This window comes from Pseudorca crassidens, chromosome 12 (assembly GCF_039906515.1).
Source record: "Pseudorca crassidens isolate mPseCra1 chromosome 12, mPseCra1.hap1, whole genome shotgun sequence".
Taxonomy (NCBI): Eukaryota; Metazoa; Chordata; class Mammalia; order Artiodactyla; family Delphinidae; genus Pseudorca; species Pseudorca crassidens.
The window spans coordinates 73,274,583-73,295,356 of NC_090307.1; the positions used below are offsets into that span (position 1 = coordinate 73,274,583).

At 44.0% G+C, this 20,774-nt stretch overlaps 1 protein-coding gene across 4 annotated transcripts in view; it reads right to left on the reverse strand.

The window, feature by feature from the left end:
- Positions 1-2,940: 2,940 nt before the first annotated feature.
- Positions 2,941-20,774, reverse strand: part of SGSM1 (small G protein signaling modulator 1) — a 77,924-nt gene continuing 60,090 nt past the window's right edge. For all 4 annotated transcript variants that reach the window (XM_067700431.1, XM_067700430.1, XM_067700434.1 and 1 more), the window contains 8 exons: positions 20,062-20,130; positions 18,154-18,744; positions 16,469-16,593; positions 14,154-14,236; positions 10,790-10,899; positions 9,318-9,414; positions 8,045-8,212; positions 2,941-5,100 (listed from right to left, as the gene is read on the reverse strand). In XM_067700431.1, the coding sequence (XP_067556532.1) occupies positions 5,012-5,100; positions 8,045-8,212; positions 9,318-9,414; positions 10,790-10,899; positions 14,154-14,236; positions 16,469-16,593; positions 18,154-18,744; positions 20,062-20,130 (1,332 nt within the window). In that variant the 3' untranslated portion in view covers positions 2,941-5,011. The remainder of the gene's footprint in view (positions 5,101-8,044; positions 8,213-9,317; positions 9,415-10,789; positions 10,900-14,153; positions 14,237-16,468; positions 16,594-18,153; positions 18,745-20,061; positions 20,131-20,774) is intronic.

Genomic DNA, 20,774 nt, shown 5'->3' on the forward strand with positions numbered 1-20,774 from the left:
AAGGGAGGCATTATTATCCCCAGTTCACAGAAATGAAAACCAAGGCTCAGAGAGGCAAGGTCACTTGCCCAAAGCCACACAGCCAGGAAGCGGCAGAGTTGGGATCCTAAGTCATCCCTCCCCAAGCATGTGGATAAAGATATAGGACCTGATTTTAGTTGGTGTGGTGAGAAAGTCACTCCCACTTCAATCCTCCTTGAAGTCCTCCAAGAAGAAAGGCTCGTCTGGTGCTAGCACGTCTTTAACCTCTCAAACCCTTAGCGCATCTCTTCTTAACGGCAAGAGAGCAAGCTTCAGAAAGCCTTTGGTGGGAAATAGTATTTTGGCAAAATAAGATTTATTTTTACAACCATCTTCTGTTTATGCAAATGATTCTGGCTTGCCATAAGTTTGAAGTTTTAAAAAATGAGTTGATTTAAAGAAAACTAGTAAAGGGACTTTCCCTGGCGGTCCAGTGGTTAAGATTCCGCGCTTCCACTGCAGGGAGTGCAGGTTCGCTCCCTGATCGGGGAACTAAGACCCCACATGCAACACGGTGTGGCCGAAAAGTAAAAAGAAAAAAGAAGACTAGTAAAGATATAATAGTACAGATGGTACACAGATATGGTCCAAATCATAAAGGTGGACTGCAGGTGACTTGAGTTTGATGCTGTCATAAAACCTGGGGAGAAGACTCATTGATTGATGGATCTAATGTCTCTCAAACTTGAGTATCTGTTGAAAAGGAAAGAAATCTATACTACTTCCTCCCACTGCCCTTGACTGTACCCTCACCTCCTTTCTCCGATGGGCTGCTGGGACCTCAGGCCTGGGAGAGAAGGAAGGAGGGATAAGAAGGAAGATGAAACAGGATGGCATAAACGGTTGCAGCCGTTCTGAAACGGGATGGTCGGGGCCTCCCAAACTCTTTGCATGAGTGCTTCTCAGTTGCCCCATGGCCTCTCCCACAAGCCAAATGGAAAGCTCGAGGTGAAAAGAAAATGGAATGTGATTTAGAAGAGAGATGACAGAGCAGCCAGAGGGTCTAAACCCAGCAGTGTTGTTCTGAATGAGAACAGCAACATTCAGCCAGAAGACATGGTGACGGACAGTGTCCACATGCCCATGGCTACAAGGAAAGGAGGCAGAAGGGGCAGAGGAGAGGAATCGGAGGGATGGGGGAAGGAGAAGATAAAGAAATGGAGGAAAAGATGGAGGAGGTGGCGGAGGAAGAAGAAGAAAAAGGGGGGAGAAGGGGTCCACAGTGACAACTGTGTGTGCCATACGCATGGCAGCAAAGACCCCTTCTCCATTCCTGCTTCGAGTCACGAAAACGTGCCTAGTGGCCCAAGACTCATCTTCTCACATCTATGCAAGGTGCAAATGCATGTGTTTAGGAAAACCTTTACAAAAGCAAAACATTCTCTTAGGATTTTTTTCCCACAAAATACATCATCCTTTACCGTAAGTCAATAGTGCATGTAACTGCCCATTTGTACACACATAACAGGTATGCTGGTGGTACCCAGGTCTGGCGGTGCCAGGCAGCTGCAAGAATAGTGGGGTCCTCCAGGAGGAGGGCCATGTGTACCAAGCTATGGCTGGAGCTGGGGAAATGAGACCAGTGGCTTCAAAGGATGGTCAGAACATCAGGACCAGTCTTTGCTCTCAGAAGTTTCTCCCAGGAAGAAGCAGACCTTCCCACTAAGAGAGCCCCGTGTGGGCCAGCAAAAGACAAGTCCCCACCTTCCCGCTGCTGTGTGGCTTCAGACTTACCTCTGCTGACAATCTTCCAAGAAAGTGGTGACTTGGGCTCAGCCAGGCCACCAATGCCACCTGAAACTCCTTTACTTGGCTGGCCTATTTGGAAACTAACTTTTTCTATAGAAAACCTGAAGTTTTGATGGGTGCTCATTAGATTAAATCAAGCTTTGCTTCTGCAGCGGAAAACCAGAAGTTTCCCTTGGTGCATGGTTCGAGGCTGCTGGGGGTGGAGATCCATGTGAGGTCTCCATTGCCCAAAGACTGTGGTTCAGAATGACAGCCGTGAGTGGGAATCATAGATATTGAGGAGATAAGTTGATGGTCTATGGGAACACTGGGGGTGAGAGAGGAGCTAGCTCAGCAGTGGGGATACAGTGAGGCATCAACTTAGAGGTATACTCTTGAGTCCAATGGCTGACCATCTTGGGACCCCTCCTGTGCATGGACCTTGGGATACATGGTAGACTGTTTGCAAAAATACTCAATTATTTCCGTGCCTGTATTTACAGCCCTTTTCACTGTCACTTTTCAAAACCTCCCATCAACTGGCGGAATCTATTTCTCCATCCTTTCAATCTGAGCTCAGCCATATGACTTCTTTGACCAAAAGAATATAGTAGAAATAACTTTATGCCAATTCCAATCCTAGGTCTCAAGAGGCATTGCACACTTCTGTTTGCTCTCTTAGAAACTGCCATCATGGCCATGTAAACAAGCCTGAGCTAGCCTAATGGAGGATGAGAGATACATGGCCCAGTTTCTCCCACTATCCTAGCCAACAGCTGGCCAACTGTCAAAAGCAGAGTTGCCTGGCTGGCCATCAGCTGATCAGAGACACACAAAGAAGTCGAGCTGAGACCAGAAGAACCGCCCAGCTGAACGCAGCTCATATTGTTGACCTACAGAATCATCACAAGCTAAATAAATGGCTGTTTGAAGCCACTAAGATTTGGGGTGGTTTGTTACACAGCATTACTTGTGGTAACAGCTAACTGATACAAAGGATGAGATGAGATTCACCAGCCTTGAACTTTCAGGGGAAAGACCAGGGAGCTATCATAAGAATACGTCCCTCTCTGTGTCTGGGTCACTGAGGTGGGGTGGAGGGTGGGGTATGAGGACACAGTCTTCAGAAGCAAGCATGTCTTTTTTTCAAATTAAAAAGAAAATCCCCAAAGAAACAAAAAATAACCCAGGTTCACATGTTTCTGTTTATATATTTTCTCTCTATATAGACACAACTCTGTAGTAAACTGTAACAAGATATGTTGGCAACACTGAGAAAAGGAGGGCACTCCATAGATAAAACAACTCGCACGCATACGATTCAGGGACACAAGGACACACACAACGTACAAAGATCCAAATAAACACAGTAAGCCGAATAAATAGGAGTTACTCCAAATCACAACCACGACGCTCTCTGGAACACCACGAGAGAAGGCGGAGAAGAGATTTTGTGCTGTACTTTCAGACTAGTCTGTCAAAAAATAAATAAGAATCGGGAGGTCTAGGACCTGGGTCTTGCTAAAATAACATCCTCTGTAGTGAACAGTTGGATGGCAATATAAACTTTTATCTGGAGGGGACTTTCATACATTTTCTCCCATCTTGGGAAGGTGGGGCACTAGGGCGAGGAGATGCATTTCTCACGGAGCGTTCTTTGGAAGCGAGGGCCATCTAGTCTCATCCATCCTGCCCAGGAGACCATACTCAGGCGGAAGTTCAGTGCAACCTATAGTGCTGGGTCCAAGGGAAGTGCCTTCACAAGCACGCCAGGCAGGGATTGCTCCCCTTCCTGGTTTGCTCAGGACGGAAGGACTAGTGCGCTCTCTCTGCGAAGGCTTCAAAGTGCTTGACGAGTCTCCTACCCTCTCCAAAACCCCGCCTGCCATTCTTGGGACGAGCATCCCTCCCCAACTCTCCCTGTTTCTCCCGACTCTCGTACACTCTCGGAAGAGAAGGGCTGGCAGGACCACTCTCTTGGGAGGACAGGTAGGCAGGTAAACTAGCTTGCTTAGGGTCTGTTTGGGGATTGGTGACCCTGCGTGTGAAGACACGGAGGGGACCATTTCCAGTCTGGTCTGTGACCCTGGCACCAGTTCATCAGCTGATGTTTCTTTCCCAAGGAAACCACCCGCCATACCCTACCTGGGCCAACCTCTGTCCTCCTTTCCCTCCTTTGTCCTGAGTGAGCAAGGGCACTTAGAGAAAAGCCAGCCTCCCTAAACAAGTGGCTTGCACCAACACACATCTTCCAAGCTTCTGGAACATCAGACCCGATGTATGGAAGGAGAGGCGAGGTCCTCCCTAGGAAGAGAGGAAGGGGATGTGGACTCTGCCCTGCCCGGGGGCCCCTGAGCAGGACCCGGAAGAGGCCTATCTCATGCTTACAGACACTTCTCACAGGCAGACGTCTTTCTTTAAAAGAAGAAAAAAGTCTCTCCTGGGCCAGGTGGAGGAGAAAAAATGAGAAATATACAACGGTTGAAATCCCGGACCCCAAGAGAGATGTGCAAAGGACCCCATGTGCCTTTTCTAAATGGAAGAAAGTCTCAGGATGTAGGCGGCTCAGGTACAAAGAAAGTGGAGAGGGAGATACACTTGTAGCCCCTCCTCCAAGCCAGTGGTTCTCAAATGGGGCTATTTGGCAATGTCCGGAGGTGCTCCGGGATGTCACAAGGGGCTGGGGAGGAGGGTGCTACCGGCACGTAGTAGGTAGGGGCCAGGGATGCTGCTCAAATTCCAACAGTGCACAGGGCAGCATCCCTCCAAAAAGCATTAAATGTCAACAGTGCTCTGCTCCAGGCCAACCTTCCAGCCATGTTCTGGAACATCTCCAAAGGCCCCTTTCAAAGTACAGAGGTAGCCCCACAGACCTCTCCTATACCAGTTTCCAAAAAGTTCCCTCCCCAAGTCTCATCCGACAAGACAGTTGGAGGGATGGGAGAGAAGAGGGAGGAGACCATTCTGGGGACCATGAACGAAGATGTTCCCTCCGCACACCAACAACTCCCAACTCCCACAAGGGAGAAATCCCAGACTTGGGCAATCTTTGGTCAAACAGAAAAACGTAAGGCTGAACTGAAGGGGCAATCCCTCAATCCCACCTGCCTGGTGGCCAAAGTTGGGGTACTTTCTCTTTGCACAGAGGTCCATGCTCGGGAACAGATGCCAGGACATTGCTCCCTGGGCGGCCAGGAGGAGAAGCAGGCAGGACAGGCAGGTGGGCAGAGGCTTGGGTGACGCTGCCTGGGTGACGTGGTCCTCACTTGTTCTCAATCAGGGTCTGCACCTTGTACACGAGGTCCCGGGCCAGCTTCAGGACCTGCTTGGTGTTGTGTCGCTCGGCCATTTCTGAAAGAGCAGAAGTAAGATCTCATGAGCCTCCTTCTGTGTCCATCCTCGGGACGCACCTTCAGTGCCCAGAGAGGTCTCTGGGGCATCCCCATCATCATCATCATCTGGCGTCACCCCCAGAGCAGTTCTGGAAGCAGAGACTTTGGGGAAGGCCTGCATCTCCAGACCTCGGTTTTCTCATCTGTAAAATGGGAACCATAACAGTACCTACTTCACAAGGTTACTGTGAGATCAAACGAGACGAAGCTGACTCTCAGTGTGTGTGTTTAAAAAAAAAATTAGGTCCTCCCACCACCCTCCTACAAACATGATGACTGGACACCTTTTAAGAAAGCAATGCCAGGCACATGGTAGATGCTTAAAAGTAGAGAAGGAAGGAAGCAACAGAAGGAGAGGGGGAGGGGAGGGGAGAAAGGACCAGTAATCACTTTGTCGAGAGTGACATAAAATGATCAGCTCTTCAAAGCAGAATAATCCTAAACTTAGACATTTATCATAAAGAACTCATTTGGGGACTTCCCTGGTGGTCCAGTGGTAGTCCCCACCTTCCAGTGCAGGGGACGTGGGTTTGAATCCTGGTCAAGGAACTAAGATCCCACATGCCACGGGGCAACTAAGCCCACGTGCCACAACTACTGAGCCCACATGCTGCAAACTACAGAGCCCACGCGCTGTGGAGCCTGCGCACCACAACTAGAGAGAGACAACCTGCATGCCACAGCTAGAGAGAAGCCCGCATGCTGCAATGAAAGATCCTGCATGCCGCAACGAAGATCCTGCGTTCTGCAACTAAGACCCGACACAGGCAAGTAAATAAATAAATAAATAAAAGTTGAAATAAAAACAAATAAAATTAGGGTAAGTAACATTAAAAAAAAACCTCAGAAAAACAAAACAAAACAAGAAAGAAAGAAATGATTTGGTAGAAGAAAAACAAACAAAAAACACTAACACCGTGGTTCCCAAACTGGGTGCTGAGGAATCCCAGGGTGCCACAGTGAACACATGGAAACTTTGAGGGAAATACAGCTATCTTCCACACCTACTGAACACCACATAAACTGCTAATGCAAGTGAGTTTGCAAATTTCATGACATTCCTATTAACGGCTTTCTAGCTTTGCAAAAACTAGGTTTTCAGCAAGCAGTTGCCGTGATAAAAGCAACTATCATGTGAAAATCACTGTGGAATAGGAAATGAAGGTGGTGGGGTTCAAAATGATTCCAAGGTTTGAGAAGTTGTACAAAGCCCAACAGGTGAACACACCCATTAGTAACTGTACTTATTTATTTATTTATTTTTATTTATTTATTTTGGCCACGCCGTGTGGCGTGTGGGATCTTAGTTCCCTGACCAGGGATTGAACCCATGTCCCTTGCATCAGGAGCACGGAGTCTTAACCACTGGACCGCCAGGGAAGTCCCAGTAACTGTACTTATTTAAATATAAAATAAAAATACGATTTTCTTTTGACTTACACGTATTATTTTTTCAAATGGCTACTAAGTTGTTAGGAGAGATATACTTATTAGGTGGTTTGGACCTAACTAGTTAGTGAATGGAACTTTTGGTCCGAGTGCCACGAAAACTTTACGGAGACATCAGGGGTGCCATGAACTGAGAAAGTTTGAGAACCTCCACGCTAAGACAGGAATTGCTTTGGGTTCTCAATCACACGCTCAAACCAAAAACAACCTAGATGCCCAATCAGAAGGGACGGTTCAGTAAGTTATGAACAGTCACTTGAGGTATATTCTGCTGTCTTAAAAAATGATTATATAGAAGATGGTTTTTAAAACATTAAGCGGAAAAAACCCTAGATACAACTGGATTCTGAAATGGTAACAACATAAAAATATCCATTACTTTGGGAAAGACTAGATGGAAAAAACATTTTTTTAAAAAATGAACCCACTAAGTACAGCGTGGTTTCCTGGATTGGATCCTGGAGCAGAAAAAGGACATTAGTTAAAAACCAAGTGAAATCAAGTCAGTCTGTAGTTTAGTTGATAATAATATATCAATGTTAATTGCTTTGTTCTACAAATGTACTAGGATCAGGTAACATATTAACATTAGGGGCAGCTGGGTGAAGTGTATTGGGAACTCTCTGTACTATCTTTGCAACTTTTCTCTAAATCTAAAATCATTCCAAAATAAAACAGCTTCTTTAAAGGAAACTAATAATGTTTCCAGTGTAAGGTCATCACAGGTGGCTTTTTTCTTCTTTTGCTTTTTCCAAAACCTTCCTTAGTTTAAGAAAATGTTTTAATAGTGATAATATTGATAGTAGCAACAGCTTCTATTCATAGTAACAGCTATGAGCCAAGTACCATCTGACTGATGGGCTTTATATCCTTGTGGTCTCATTTAATCCTCCTGACATCTCTGTGAGGGAGGTGTTAGTACCATTTTATCCCCAAGGACTCTGAAGCCCAGAGACATAAAGTCACTTGCCCAAGTCACACAGCTCCCAGGTGGCAAGGCTGGGATCAGAATCCATCTCTGTTTGATTGCAAAGACTGTGCCTTTTTCATGCCATTTCAACTGCTTTCCTGTATCTGCTTTCCCTACACACGTCAACCTTCTGAAGAAGACACTGTTACTCCATTTCCCAGATGCGGAAGCAGATGTTTAGAGAGAGGGGAAGTGACGTGTCCATGGCACAGCTGATTAATGGCAGAGCCAGGGATGCTCCCTGAGCCTGATTTCAACACCTAGGCCCCTTCTGCCAGATCCCTGAGAAAAACACACAGGGATCACTCAGCATTACAAGATGTTAACTCATCCATTTGGAAATAGCTGCAAGAAGTGGGGAGAACCCTCCTCCATCCCCTTCATGGTGTATCAGTCTCAGTGACCCTCCATCCCTCTCCAGGCCCCAGGAAGGGGCCCTCCAGAAGCCTGCATCCCTCAGATAAGACCCTGGTCACATGGATACCATTAAAAAATTTGATGATGTCTGTGAAATCCATGTTGTTCTCCAAGATGATGTCACGGTAGACCTCCACCAGCGCCAGCGCGATGAACAGGACATAGTGGGCGGACGACACATGTTTGGCTGCCCAGATGGTCTCCCAAACAGAGAAGACGTCATCATAGATGAGTTCTGCCGGGACACCAACACACACGCGCAGGGGAAGGGTCAGTCACTGAGCTCACGGTGCTGCCCTCCCTCCGGAAAGATCCCAGGCCAGCCATGGTCCGCGCTTCTGTCCTGGAGCAGTGGACAGAGCTCAGGCCAGGAGACAGGAGACCTGGACGCTGTCATTGGACAGAAGCCTCAGTTTTCCCCTCTGTAGAATAGGCTATGCAAACCACGTGGGTTGTAAGTTTCCAACTCTGACATCCTGTAAGTGGAGGAACCGGGCACATGCAGATTTGATTTACATTGACCTGTCCTTGCCCTGCCCCTTGGTCAGTGTCCCCCTCTCTCCCTGCTCCCTCCATCTCTTTTAGCACCAATGGGGGTATCTCCTTTTCCCCCTGCACCCAGGCAGAGCTGGCTGCTGTCTCTGGGTCTGGTAAAGAGATAGAATAGAGCAATGATGAAAAGTAAGGCTTCCTATGTCCAATAAACTCAGTCTGAATCCTGGCCCCATCACTTACTAGTAAGGTGACCTTGGGCTAGTTACTTCCCCTCCATGAGCCCTTCTCTTTCCTCATCTGTAAGTGCGGTGATACTAACAGTAATAAAGGACTGAAGAAATAATACATAGAAATGGCTCAGCACAGTGCCTGGACCTTAATAAACACCTCCATACAGGTTAGATATTATTAGCATCACCCCAAATTGGCATGACAGCAATGCACCGTGTCAGACATCATTTCTAAGTCACGTGTGAAAGATGCTCTATGGGCTTCAGAGTTCTTGGCCTCTCATAAGCAGCTTAATAGAATGGAAGGGAACTGGGCTTAGGTAGCCAGAGTGGGGCTCAGATCCTGGCTTTATTATTCCTAGCTCTGAATTTAGTTCTTCTCAGTCTTAGTTTCCTCATCTGTAAAATGGGGATTGTGACAACACCTACTGCATAGTGTCTCTGCAAGATAAGTTGGGTGAACTGATAGTCAGAACTTAACAAATGGGCATTACTCTCTTCCACTGGCTTTGTTACAACACCTCCTAGCCTCACCTCCCTGGTACCTTTTCCCCTGAGATTCTGCTACAAAGAGTCTGAGAACAAGTTTCCAGTTTGAAGTCTTGAAATCAGTACCTCGCTTGAAATCCAGCAGGAACCAGCGGTAGCAGAAGTAGAAGTGAGTGTAGTCCCCATTCTGATGCATCAACTCGAAGAGCTCTGAGTCCAGGATCTGTCAGAGAAAGGAAAGATAGGCATCAGTCTCCTGGGCAAAGGCTAGACTAGAGGGGACAGCTGAATAAATGATGCTACCTCCCCACACCAGATACCATACAGCCCTTAACAACCAGGTGGAGTTTAAAAATGGGCAAAGGATTTGAGGTGGAAGTCAACCTAGCTCAACCTAACCCCATCATTTCTCTAAAGAAGATGTGCAAATAGCCAATAAGCACGAGAGATGCAACAAATGGGCATCATTAGCAATTAGGAAAATGCAAATCAAAACCATAATGAGAGACCACTTCACATGCACTAGGATGGATATAATAAAAATGACAGACAACAAAACGTTGGTGAGGATGAAGAGATACTGGAACCCTTATATGTTGCTGGTGGGAATGCAAACTGGTGCAGCTGTAATTCCACTCCTAGGTATATCCCCAAGAGAAATGAAAACCTATGTCCATATAAAAACTTGTACATGAATGTACACAACAGCATTATTCATAACAGCAAAAAAAGTGGGAACCACTCAAGTGTTTATCAGTGGATGAATGGATAAACAAAATGTGGTCTATCCATGCAATGGAATATTCGGCAATAAAAAGGAATGATGTACAGATATATGCTATAACATGGATGGACCTTGAAAGCATGATGCTAAGTGAAAGAAGTCAGACACAAAAGGCCACATATTGTGTGACTCCATTTATATGAAATGTCCAGAATAGGTAAATCTATAGAAACAGAAAGTAGATTAGTAGTTGCCAGGAGCTGGGGAGGGATTGACATTAATGGGTATGGGGATTCTTTTTGGGGTGATGAAAGTGTTCTGAAATTAGATAGTGATGATGATTTCACACCCGTGAATATTCTAAAAATCACTGAATTGAACATTTTAAAAGGGTGAATTTTATGGTACATGAATTGATCTCAAAAGAGGTGTGTGTGTGCATGTGTGTGTGTGTGTGTGTGTGAGAGAGAGAGAGAGAGAGAGACAGACAGACAGACAGAGAGAGACACAGAGAGAGAGAGAGAGAGAGAGAGAGAGAGAGAAAGCAAGGGAGAGAGAAATATACTCAAATATTTCTTTGCAGAAAAGGACCAATACATTCAAACATCCTGTTAAGGGCGAGGGCCATGTCTTGTTCATCAGTGTAGCCACAGTGCCTGAACCAAATAAATGCTCAATGAGAATGAATGTAGTGGAGTTGAGCTGTTGAGTGAAGGTTGAGTTGAATTGAGTTTTTTAGTTTAACTCAACTGGGCTGAGTTAAGTAGGATTGAGAGACTGAATCAAGTTAAACAAGGCGTGGCTATTAAGTTGGCTTGCGGTCCATTGGGCTGAGCCGGAATAAGTTATATTATTGAAAAGCACAAGGTCCTACCTGGATTAGCGACCTCATGTTGGCAAAGTGCGTGTCCATGGCGCCTCCGTGGGGGAAGTTCTGGTTCATCCTCTTCATGAGCTCGGTGAAGCAGCTGAAGGCAAGCGCCTCTGCGGGAAGAGCACAGGAGGAACAGTCAACTGCGCCACTGCCCAAGGAACCCGAGGTCCCAAAGTGATGGTCGAGGCCCTGAGCTGGTTCACAAAGTCCACAGCCAAATGAGAAACATAAAGACAATGGAGTACAAATGTATACCATTTCAAGGAACACTCTCCAATTAATTACATACTTCCCACCTTTAGAGGTACTGAAGTGTTTTATTTTAGGAAACAATGGTGACAGCAAAATGCTCTGTTTTAAAGATCCCTATTTGCTATAACGAAAAGTTGACAATGTTTGGTCCCAAACTTTTTGAAAAAAAAATTCTACAGGGTTCATGAAATTCTCATGTCTGGGAACCACTGTATTAAAAGAGCAATTGTTAATATTGGAAGGGTGTTTGCAGGCCTTATGCAAAGAAAGGGTCAAATAACATTGGGAAATGCTGCTTAGAGAGCCACTACCTATATTAAGAATGAAAAGGCTCTGAGAAGTCATGTAATTTAAAAAATCTTTTATATTGTTCAACCCAGTGTTTAAAAAATTTATTTGAAAATAGTACCTTTTTTCTCTCTTAACACCTAGTAACTTTGGGGAAAGTTATGAGAAGGTTTCCAGAGGCACAGTAGGATCTCATTTATTTTTTAAAAGACTTTATTTTTCAGAACAGTTTACATTTACAGAAAAATTGGGAAGAGTGTACAGAGAGTTTCCATATACCCCACACCTCGTTCCCCCTATTACTAACATCTCCCATTAGTATGGTACGTTTGTTACAATTAATGACCCACTGATGATACATAATTGACTCAAGTCCATAGTTTTTTTACCTTATGTCCTTTTTCTGTGCCAAGAACTCATCCAAGGACTACATTACATACAACTGTCATCTCCCCCTAGGCTCCTCTTAGCTATGGCCGTGCCTCAGGCCTTCCTTGTTTTTGATGGCCTTGATAGTTATGAAGAATACTTGTCAGGTGTTCTACGGGATGCCTCCCTATTGGAATTTATCTGATGTTTTTCTCACGATAAGACTGGAATTATGGGTTATTGGGAGAAAGACGTAGGTAAGGTGCCATTTTAATCACATCATATCGAGGGTATACTGTATCAATGTGACTGAGGATGGTTGATGACCTTGGCCAGCTGATAGAGGCAGTGTTTTCAGGTTTCCCCACTGCATAGTTTCTCTCTCACCTCCCACCCCCTTCTACACTGAACTTTCTGGAAGCAAGTCACTATGCTCAGCTCTGAAGAGTTGGGAGTCATACTTCCCATTTTAAAACAGCCTTACTGAGGTTTACGTACCATAAAATCCACTCTTTTAAATGTATAATTCACTGGTTTTAGTATATTCACATCTGTGAACCAAAATCTCTAATTTCAGAACATTTTCATCACCCCCAAAAGACACTCTCTCTATATCAGAGGTCATCACCTATTTCCCTCTCCCTGCAGTCCCTGTCAACCACTAGTCTATTTTCTGTCTCTACAGATTTGTCCCTTCTGGCAGCAATCTTATTTTACTGTTGCTAAAAGGCCCAGCTTCTCACATGATCTTGGAGGCAGTTTTCATATCTTACTGGCTTCCTCATTAATAAGTTGAATAAAATCTTTGTCATGTGTTTATTTTATTTGTATGAGAGAGACACATTAACTTTTTGAAAATTGTATTTTATCAGTTCTGAAGGTCATCCACTGAGATGTTTGAGGGGATTAATCCAATGGAGACAAATTAAATCAAGTTACCTGTACATCCTCGGTGGCAACAGAACTTTTTCTGACCTTCTAGTTCTTTTTTTCTTTTTCTACTGATATTATGTATTTGTTTTCATTTCTGGCTTGTATACCTTCAGTAAGTTAATCTGAATTGGTGGCAGCAATGACTGGGGATTTGCTCTTATGGTCTGACTATTTGGTGATCTCTGTTGGGTGTATAATGAAAGCCTATTCTCTCTTGGGCGAGAGATGACAGAGAATCCAATTTTGTCGTCTTTTTTTCTTTGTTGTTCTTTTTTTTTTTTTTTTTTACCTGTTTGTCTATTTGCAAACTCAAATCAATTAAGAATTACATGCTCACTGGAAGAAAAATAACTAAGTTTTTGTGTTTCTGGTTCACTGTTTTCAGCAGTGTTTTATAGTTTTTGGTGTACAAATCTTGCACTTCGTCTGTTACATTTATTCATAAGCATTTTATTCTTTTAGATGCTATTGAAAATGGAACTGCTTTCCTAATTTCATTTTTAGATTATTCATGGCAATTGTATAGAAATTCAACTGACTTTTATATAGGTCCTCTATCCTGCAACCCTGCTGAACTTGTTTATTAGTTTTAATGTGTTTTGGATTCCTTAGGATTTTCTATAGGCAAGATCATGCCATCTGAAAATATACATGGTTTTACTTCCTTTCCAATCTGGATGCCTTTTATTTCTTTTTCTTCCCTAATTGTAAAGGCGAGGGCCTTTTGTGGCAAAAGTGGGCATCTTTGTCTTACTCTTGATCTTAGGTGAGAAGTGTTCAGTATTTCACCGTTGAGTATGATGTTAGTTGTGGGTTTTTCTGCTGAATTTTGTCAGATGGCATCTCTTTGTCAACTGAGATGATCATGTGATTTTTGTCCTTTATTCTATGAATGTAGTGAATTACACTGATTGATTTTCATACATTGAACCAGCCTGGGATTCCTGGGATAAATCCCATTTGGTCTTGAAATATAATCCTTTTCATATATTGATGGATTCTAGTTTGCTAGTGTTTTGTTGAGGATTTTTGCCTTTGATTTCATAAAGGATGTTGGCCTGCAGTTTTCTTTTCTTGTGATGTCTTTGTCTGGTATTGGTATTAGGGTACCAGTGGGTCCTCATACAAGGACCTGCCTTATAGGATGAGTTGAGACGTGTTCCCTCTTCTTCTCTGTTTTAGAAGAGTTTATGAAGTATTGGTATTCATTCTTTGTTAAGTGTTCGGTAGAATTCACTAGTGAAGCTGTCTGTGTCAGAGTTTTCCTTTGTTCTCACTCATGTTTATAAAACCAGTGGCTAGCAAAAGGTTGGATGGGTGTTGGACACCTGGAAATAAGTGTTGGTCAACATGGAATAAGAGAACTTTTTATTTCACTAGGACCTTGATGTGTTCACTGGACAGGCCTTCTGAGCACCTGTACTGACCCATTCCATGGAGTCACAGAGTCAGGTTAACCTCTCTTCTATGTAGTGAGAAGGAAACTGCATCCCCAGGTCTGGGGCAGGGAGGATACACTCACCGTCATCCAGAATGACCAACAGTGGAGCCAGGAGGTCACACATACCCTGGACATAGCCAATATCAATGTGCTGCCAGATGTAGCTACAAGAGAGACACAAGATGCCCAGTGATGGCCCCCACAATATGCCTCTCCAACCCCCTCCTCCTTTACTTCCATCCTGGTTTGGTCCCCATCTCTCACCTGGACCACTCCCTCAACCTCCTGCCTGCATCCCCATCCCCAGTCTCACTCTCTTCAAATATCCTATGCTCAGTCACCAGGGTGTCCTTCTTAAAGCTCAGCTCAAGGAGACCACTACATGCTCAAAAACCCCACTGCATGACAGGACAGTGTCCATACTCCTTAACTGGGGGTGCAAGGAGTTCATAGTTTCCTCCCAATCCCTCTTTACAGTCTCACACTTCACTTCCCAGTGCTTCTTCCCCTCCAGCTGCAGAGGTATTTACCTTTGTACAAATAAAGCATACATTCATGCCGCTGTGCTTTTGTCCCAGCAGCTTCCTCTGCCTGGAATTTCCATCTGTCCCTTAATAATAATAACTAATATTTACTAAGCATTTACCTTATGCTCTGTCCACTATACATGAACTGTATCATTTAATTCTCAAAATAATCATATGAAAAAGTTACTATTATTATCCCATTTCACAGGTAGGGGTAATGAGGCACAGAGAACCAAGTGACATGCACCAGGTCATACACCTAACAATAAACGGTAGAGACAGGATTTGAACCCAGGTGGCCTCACTCCAGAGTATGTGCTCTTAACTTCAGTGCTAAATGATTTATTTCTTCAGTGTCTTCTCTTTTTGCCAAAATTCATCTTGAAGGTCACACCACAGTGAGGGCTTCCGTGATTTCTCCTGGTGCCATACCTAGGTAAAAGTCAGTCTATCCTTCCTTCCCCTCCAGCACTATTTAATTTTAAGGTAGCATGCTATATTAAAGTTAATTATGTTTGTATCTCATCAACTAAATTTTGAGTGGCAGTAATTGCTTGGGAGACCATAAGACAGAATAGTTAAGAGGTGGTATTTATTAATAAGAACGGTTTGAACAGGGTTTGGCAATCCTTTTCTGAGAGGTCCAGATAAGAAGTATTTTCAGCTGTGTAGGCCATATGTTCTCTTTCTCAACTACATAACTTTGCAGAAGCAATCACAGATAATACGCAACCAAATGGGCATAGATAAATTCTAAAAAAAAATTTATTTACAAAAGCAAGTGGTAGGCTGGATTTGGCCCATGGGCTGTAGTAGTAGCTTGCAAACCCCTGAGTTAGAGTAGCATGTAAAGAAGTCCAGGGTGCACTGCTGAGTGTAAAAAGCAAGTTGTAGAAAAATAGTTTATAGTATAACCCAACGCAGATAAAGATTTTTAAAAAATTAAAACGTGTGCATTCATATTATATTATACTATATATTACATAGTATAACTATATATTATATAGTATAATTACATGCTATATATTTATATAGTTATATAGCATTATATTACATTAAATATTAATTACTATCTAAATATCAATATATTAACATGTGTATATTCATATTATACTATATATTTATATAATTATATACTACATATGAAGCACAACTATATGTTATATAGTATAACACTGTATATTATATAATATACTATCTATTATATATGTGTATATATAGATATCTCATATATATGGCTTGGGAGGATATTCACTAAACTGTTAGCAGTAGTTTCTTCTTCTAGGTGAGTGGCATTAATGACTGGATATAAAAGGAGAAGTTTCTCTTCATACTTTATGAACTTCTGATTTCTTTGGTTGATTCAGGTTTTTAATAAGCATGGGTTACTTTCATATATCAAGAAATAAAATATTTACTATTTAATGAAAAGTAACAAGTAGCCCCAAATTCTGGCTTAAAGAAATAAAGCAGAGATTCTAGAGTCCGAGAGAAATGGGTGAGTTCCCGTACAGCCACTGCCCACCTGGAGGGACCCTGAGCAATGTGGTACCCCTCTGAGCCTCTATTTCCTCACCTATAAAAGGGGATAACACTTACCTCATAGGCTTGTTGTGAGGACCAAGTGAAATGATGTTAGTAAAGGGCTCAGGACAGTGCCTGGTATACAGTAGGTGCTTAATAAATGCTCTCTATTATTATCATTACTGTAATTTTTATATAATTGTCAGGATGGGCTGGAATGAGATTCAAGGTGGGCATGGTGCCAGCTGCAGAGAGTGCAATTCTAAATGGGCTCCCCGTAGCCCACACCAGTGCCATCCCCTCCCAATCCCTGACTGATCCATCCCCCCCACCCACCCCAGCCACCTGCACATGATGTTCCGTAGCTTCTCCAGGTTGGCGGGTGTGAAGTACCAGTAGTTGCGGTCACACCTCTGCACGTCCTTCTCGATGCGGTGCAGGTTCACCGTGTACAGATCCAGCAGCTCTGGCTGCGGGCCCCCAGGAGGGGAGGAAAAGAACAATTACACCCCAACTCCTCACAGAGGCTGTCTTCCAGAGATTCTCTTTCCTCCTCCTAGCCCTCTCCTGTCATCACTGAAAAAAACTTCCTCTACCTGGACCAGTCAGATGTTCGACTTTATTTTTGTTGCTATTGTTTCCTGAGAAAGCCTCTTTCACTTTGTATGTTGAAAATTCTCTTTTTTTCCTTTATAAAACAACACAATCCTGGGACTTCCCTGGTGGGCCAGCGGTTAAGACTCCACACTCCCAATGCAGGGGGCCCATGTTTGATCCCTGGTCAGGGAACTAGATCCCGCATGCTGCAACTAAGAGAGCCTGCAGGCTGCAACTAAAGATTCTGCACACCACAATGAAGATTCCGCAAACGGCAATGAAAATCCCGCATGCCACAACTAAGACCCGGCACAGCCAAATAAAAAAATATATTAAAAAAAAAAAACAAAAAAAATAAAACAACACAATCCTATGAGATGTATAGAATTACTATCCCCATTTTATAGATGAAAAAAGTAAGATTGATATATATGTGTATCTATATGCTGCAATATATATGTAGCAAACTAATAAAAAGCAAACAAAGAAATGAAAATACTTCTAGGAAAAACAAAATTTTTTGCAGGGAAAAAAAAACATATACAGGTTACTACATGGATTATGCATTAAATTCGTATAATAATATAACCATCGAACAGTCATTTAACTAAAATTACTATAACCATAGTGAATGAGTGGGGATTGGGACGGTTTCACTCGTGTGGTGGGTGGGGGCGGGGGGGGGGAAGGAAGAAGACTGAATCCTCTTCCTCCTCAGTGGGGAGTCAGTAGATATCAAAAACTGAAGAAAAACAAAAAAAAGATCAGTAAGTAGCAATACAAGTGTATTATTTACAGACATGAGGGTAAACACCAGATAAGTGGGGCAGAATAAGTAACTACTACTGCCTCTGGGGAGAGCCTAATGGGCAGAGGTGGGGCGCACAACTTCCAGTGTTTGGATCCAGCCTTGTCTGACTGTTTGACTCTTTGTGATAGAAATAAAAAGTCCTTTAAAAGAAAATGGATATACAACACCTGGCCCAGAAAAACCTCCCTTTCAGTTGATGTCCTTTGCTTTGGGCTTTTTGGCAAGAAAGTAAAATATTTAAAAGATACTGGACCTGAGTGTAAATCAGGATGCTCACCATCAAGGTTTCTATTGATCGCTATGGGCTGAGCACAGAGGCCTTGACTCACTAATTCTGAAAACAACTCAGGGAGGAAGGTACAAGATAGATAGGGAAACTGAGGCTCAGAAAGATAAAGTGATGGACCGAAGCTGGGATCTGAACCCAGCACTGTTTGTCTGCAAAGCCTGTGTTCTTTAAGTATTATATTATCTTCTCTCCCAAATGGGTTTCTACAGTGAAACCTTCGTGATGGGAAAAGGCAATGAACCAGAGGTCGTTCTGGATAACTGAGGTTTGTGGGACACTCCCACCCTCCTGAGGCTGCAGAAAATTGAGTGGAGGAGAATCCTGGTGACTTACAGAGTAGGTGACGCCACTAGAAGACACAGGGGATGCCTCGTTGTTGGCAGAAGTGGTCACGGCCAGAGAAGCGAGCACAGGGAAGAGACTTTCCATCTCGGGCTCCTCTGAGAGGTCGTCCTCACTGCCCACCTGGCTCTGCTTCCCTACCTCGATGCCCCTCCAGCCCTCCATCGCAGGGCCCTCCCTTTCGGGCAGAGCTACATCCATACTGCCAGTGATGGACACGAACTCGTCCATGCTCCCGTTGGCCAGGAGGTCGCTCTCCAGGCTGTCCTGAACAGCCAGCTCCTCACGGGGGACCTCATCCCGGGAAGTGGTGGCCTCGCTGCTCTGCCCGTCATCCACACTGCTGTCCCTGGGTCGAATCACCAGTGGGGCAGGGCGCTGGGCGTCCATGACGCTGTCCTCCGTGCTCAGGCTGGGTTCTGAGTGCTCCGAGAGGCCCGAGGAGAAGTTGTGGGAGGAAGGGTGGCCGGAGTCTGGGGAACAGGTGCCATTCACCAGGTTCCCGTTGGGGATCTTGGGCTGCTTCTCCTCCAACCTGCATTCTGCCTCCACCTGCTCCACCTCGTCCACAGACTCGAAGACCTGCAGACCAGGTGCACAAAGACAGATGGACTAGGATGTCTACTGTGGTGCTACTTCCAGCAGCAGCCTGAATATCCATCCACAGGGGACTGGTTCAAATACGGAACATGCCTGCCGGGGAACACTACACAGTCAGTAAAAAGACTGAGGCAGAACAAGGTGTAATATATGCTCCCATGTGTAGAAAATAAAAAACTGCTCCATATGCACACATAAGCGTAGAATAATCCAGAAAGAAACAAGGAAGCATTGCAGTTGACTCTGAGGAAGAATATCTTTTGTCATACAAAATTATGTGCACCCAATTTTTTAAAGTAAAAAAATTAGTTAAACACAGAAGGAACAGGCTAAAAAAGCATCCATGGGGTGGACTATTATGGATCAATTTCCAAAATTAGTTAGATGCATATGAAATATCATGGAAAGTCTCCAGGACACATATCTAAGATTTATTTGTGGTTCTTTGTGTCTGTAGGCCATTTCCCGTCAAGGCAGACTGTATAAGATCATGTCCCAAGATCACTTGAAATATTTCTTCTGTGTGGTTATGTCACCAACTTGATTTACTGTTAATTTCATGTGCTTCTGGTTTTAAAAAGATTTCTTTTCGATTAAATTGCTTTTGGAGTTAACTTACCTAACTCCAAAGTCAAAACTAGAAAACAAAGTACATTCAGGGAAATGTAGCTTCTTTCCCTGTGCCCCTCACCCCACTTAAGTAACCATTCGATCAGTTTCTGGTTTATCCTTCCATCATTTTAGAAAACAGATGCAAATACATACATATATTAATATTTCCTCTGTTTATGCAAAAGGTGACATACTTTGCACATTTTTTCACTTTGTTTTTTTCTTTAATATTGAATGAGAATGTGTTAACTTTTCTTTGCACTGAATGAAATGAAAGGCTGTTGAACAATACATCTGATGGTATTTATTTAGAAATTTTAAAAGATTACTAAACATCGCAATATATTACATACTGTCTATGTATTTCTGTGTATGTAAAGGCATACAGAAGGGTCTGGAAGGATACACAGCAAATTGAAGATAGCAATGTTATTTCTAGGGAGGGCACGTGGGGATTAGGGATGGTCAAAGCCAAATTTAGTTTTCTCTGTAATATTTTAATTTTTTTAACAGGCAAAAGAGATTCATGTATTACTCGTGTAGGTAAAACTTCAATTTTTAATGCTAGCATAAAAAGCTAAAACAGATCAACCATGAGTGACCTGTATATGAGGGACCTCCAGTCCCATTATTCCAGGTTGGAGGGAGGGGGATGGGTGGGGAGGGGCGGGGCCTCCGGGAGGTCACCTGTGTGCTGCTGCTGGAGTCGCTCTGCAGGCGGATGTTCTGGCGGCCCGAACTGCAGCTCTGGGAGGACTGAGAGAAAAAGGGGTAGGATGGCGTGTGGGTGAGGCTGCATCCGGGCTCAGGGTCCCCACATTGAGCTCAGGAGGGGCTGCTGGGCTGGAAGTCAGTAAGTGTGGTCTTATCTCTACCCCTGACTCAGGCAAGTCCCTTCTCAGGGCCTCAGCTTCCTACCTATCAAATAAAAGTGGGGCGGTGGCTCACTCCCTACTCCCTGGAGCCTCCTCGGAGGCCACAGCAGCCACTGGACCTCCACCTCCCACCCACAACCAGAGAACCCCACCTTTAACTGCTCTGCACTTGAGACTTCCAACTAATATTTTAGTCCAACTCAAAGGACTGGTTGTATGCATGTCTATGTTCTACTCCTTCCCTGTATACGTGCTCCTTGCCCTATAACTTCTAGTTTCTGTCTATCCTGATGCTAAGCTTGGCCAAGTGACCTGCTTTGGCCAGTGGGGTGTTAGCAAACTCGACAGGGCAAACACAAAAACAATGCTTGTGCATTTCTGCTTTCTCTCTTTAAGATCTGCTTTCACTGCGAGAACATGGCCAGGCTAGCCTGCTGGAGGATGAGAAGTGAGGAGCAGGGCCGAGTCACCCCAGATATGTGAGAGGCCAACGAAGATCAACAAACCTTCTAGCTGAGCAGAACT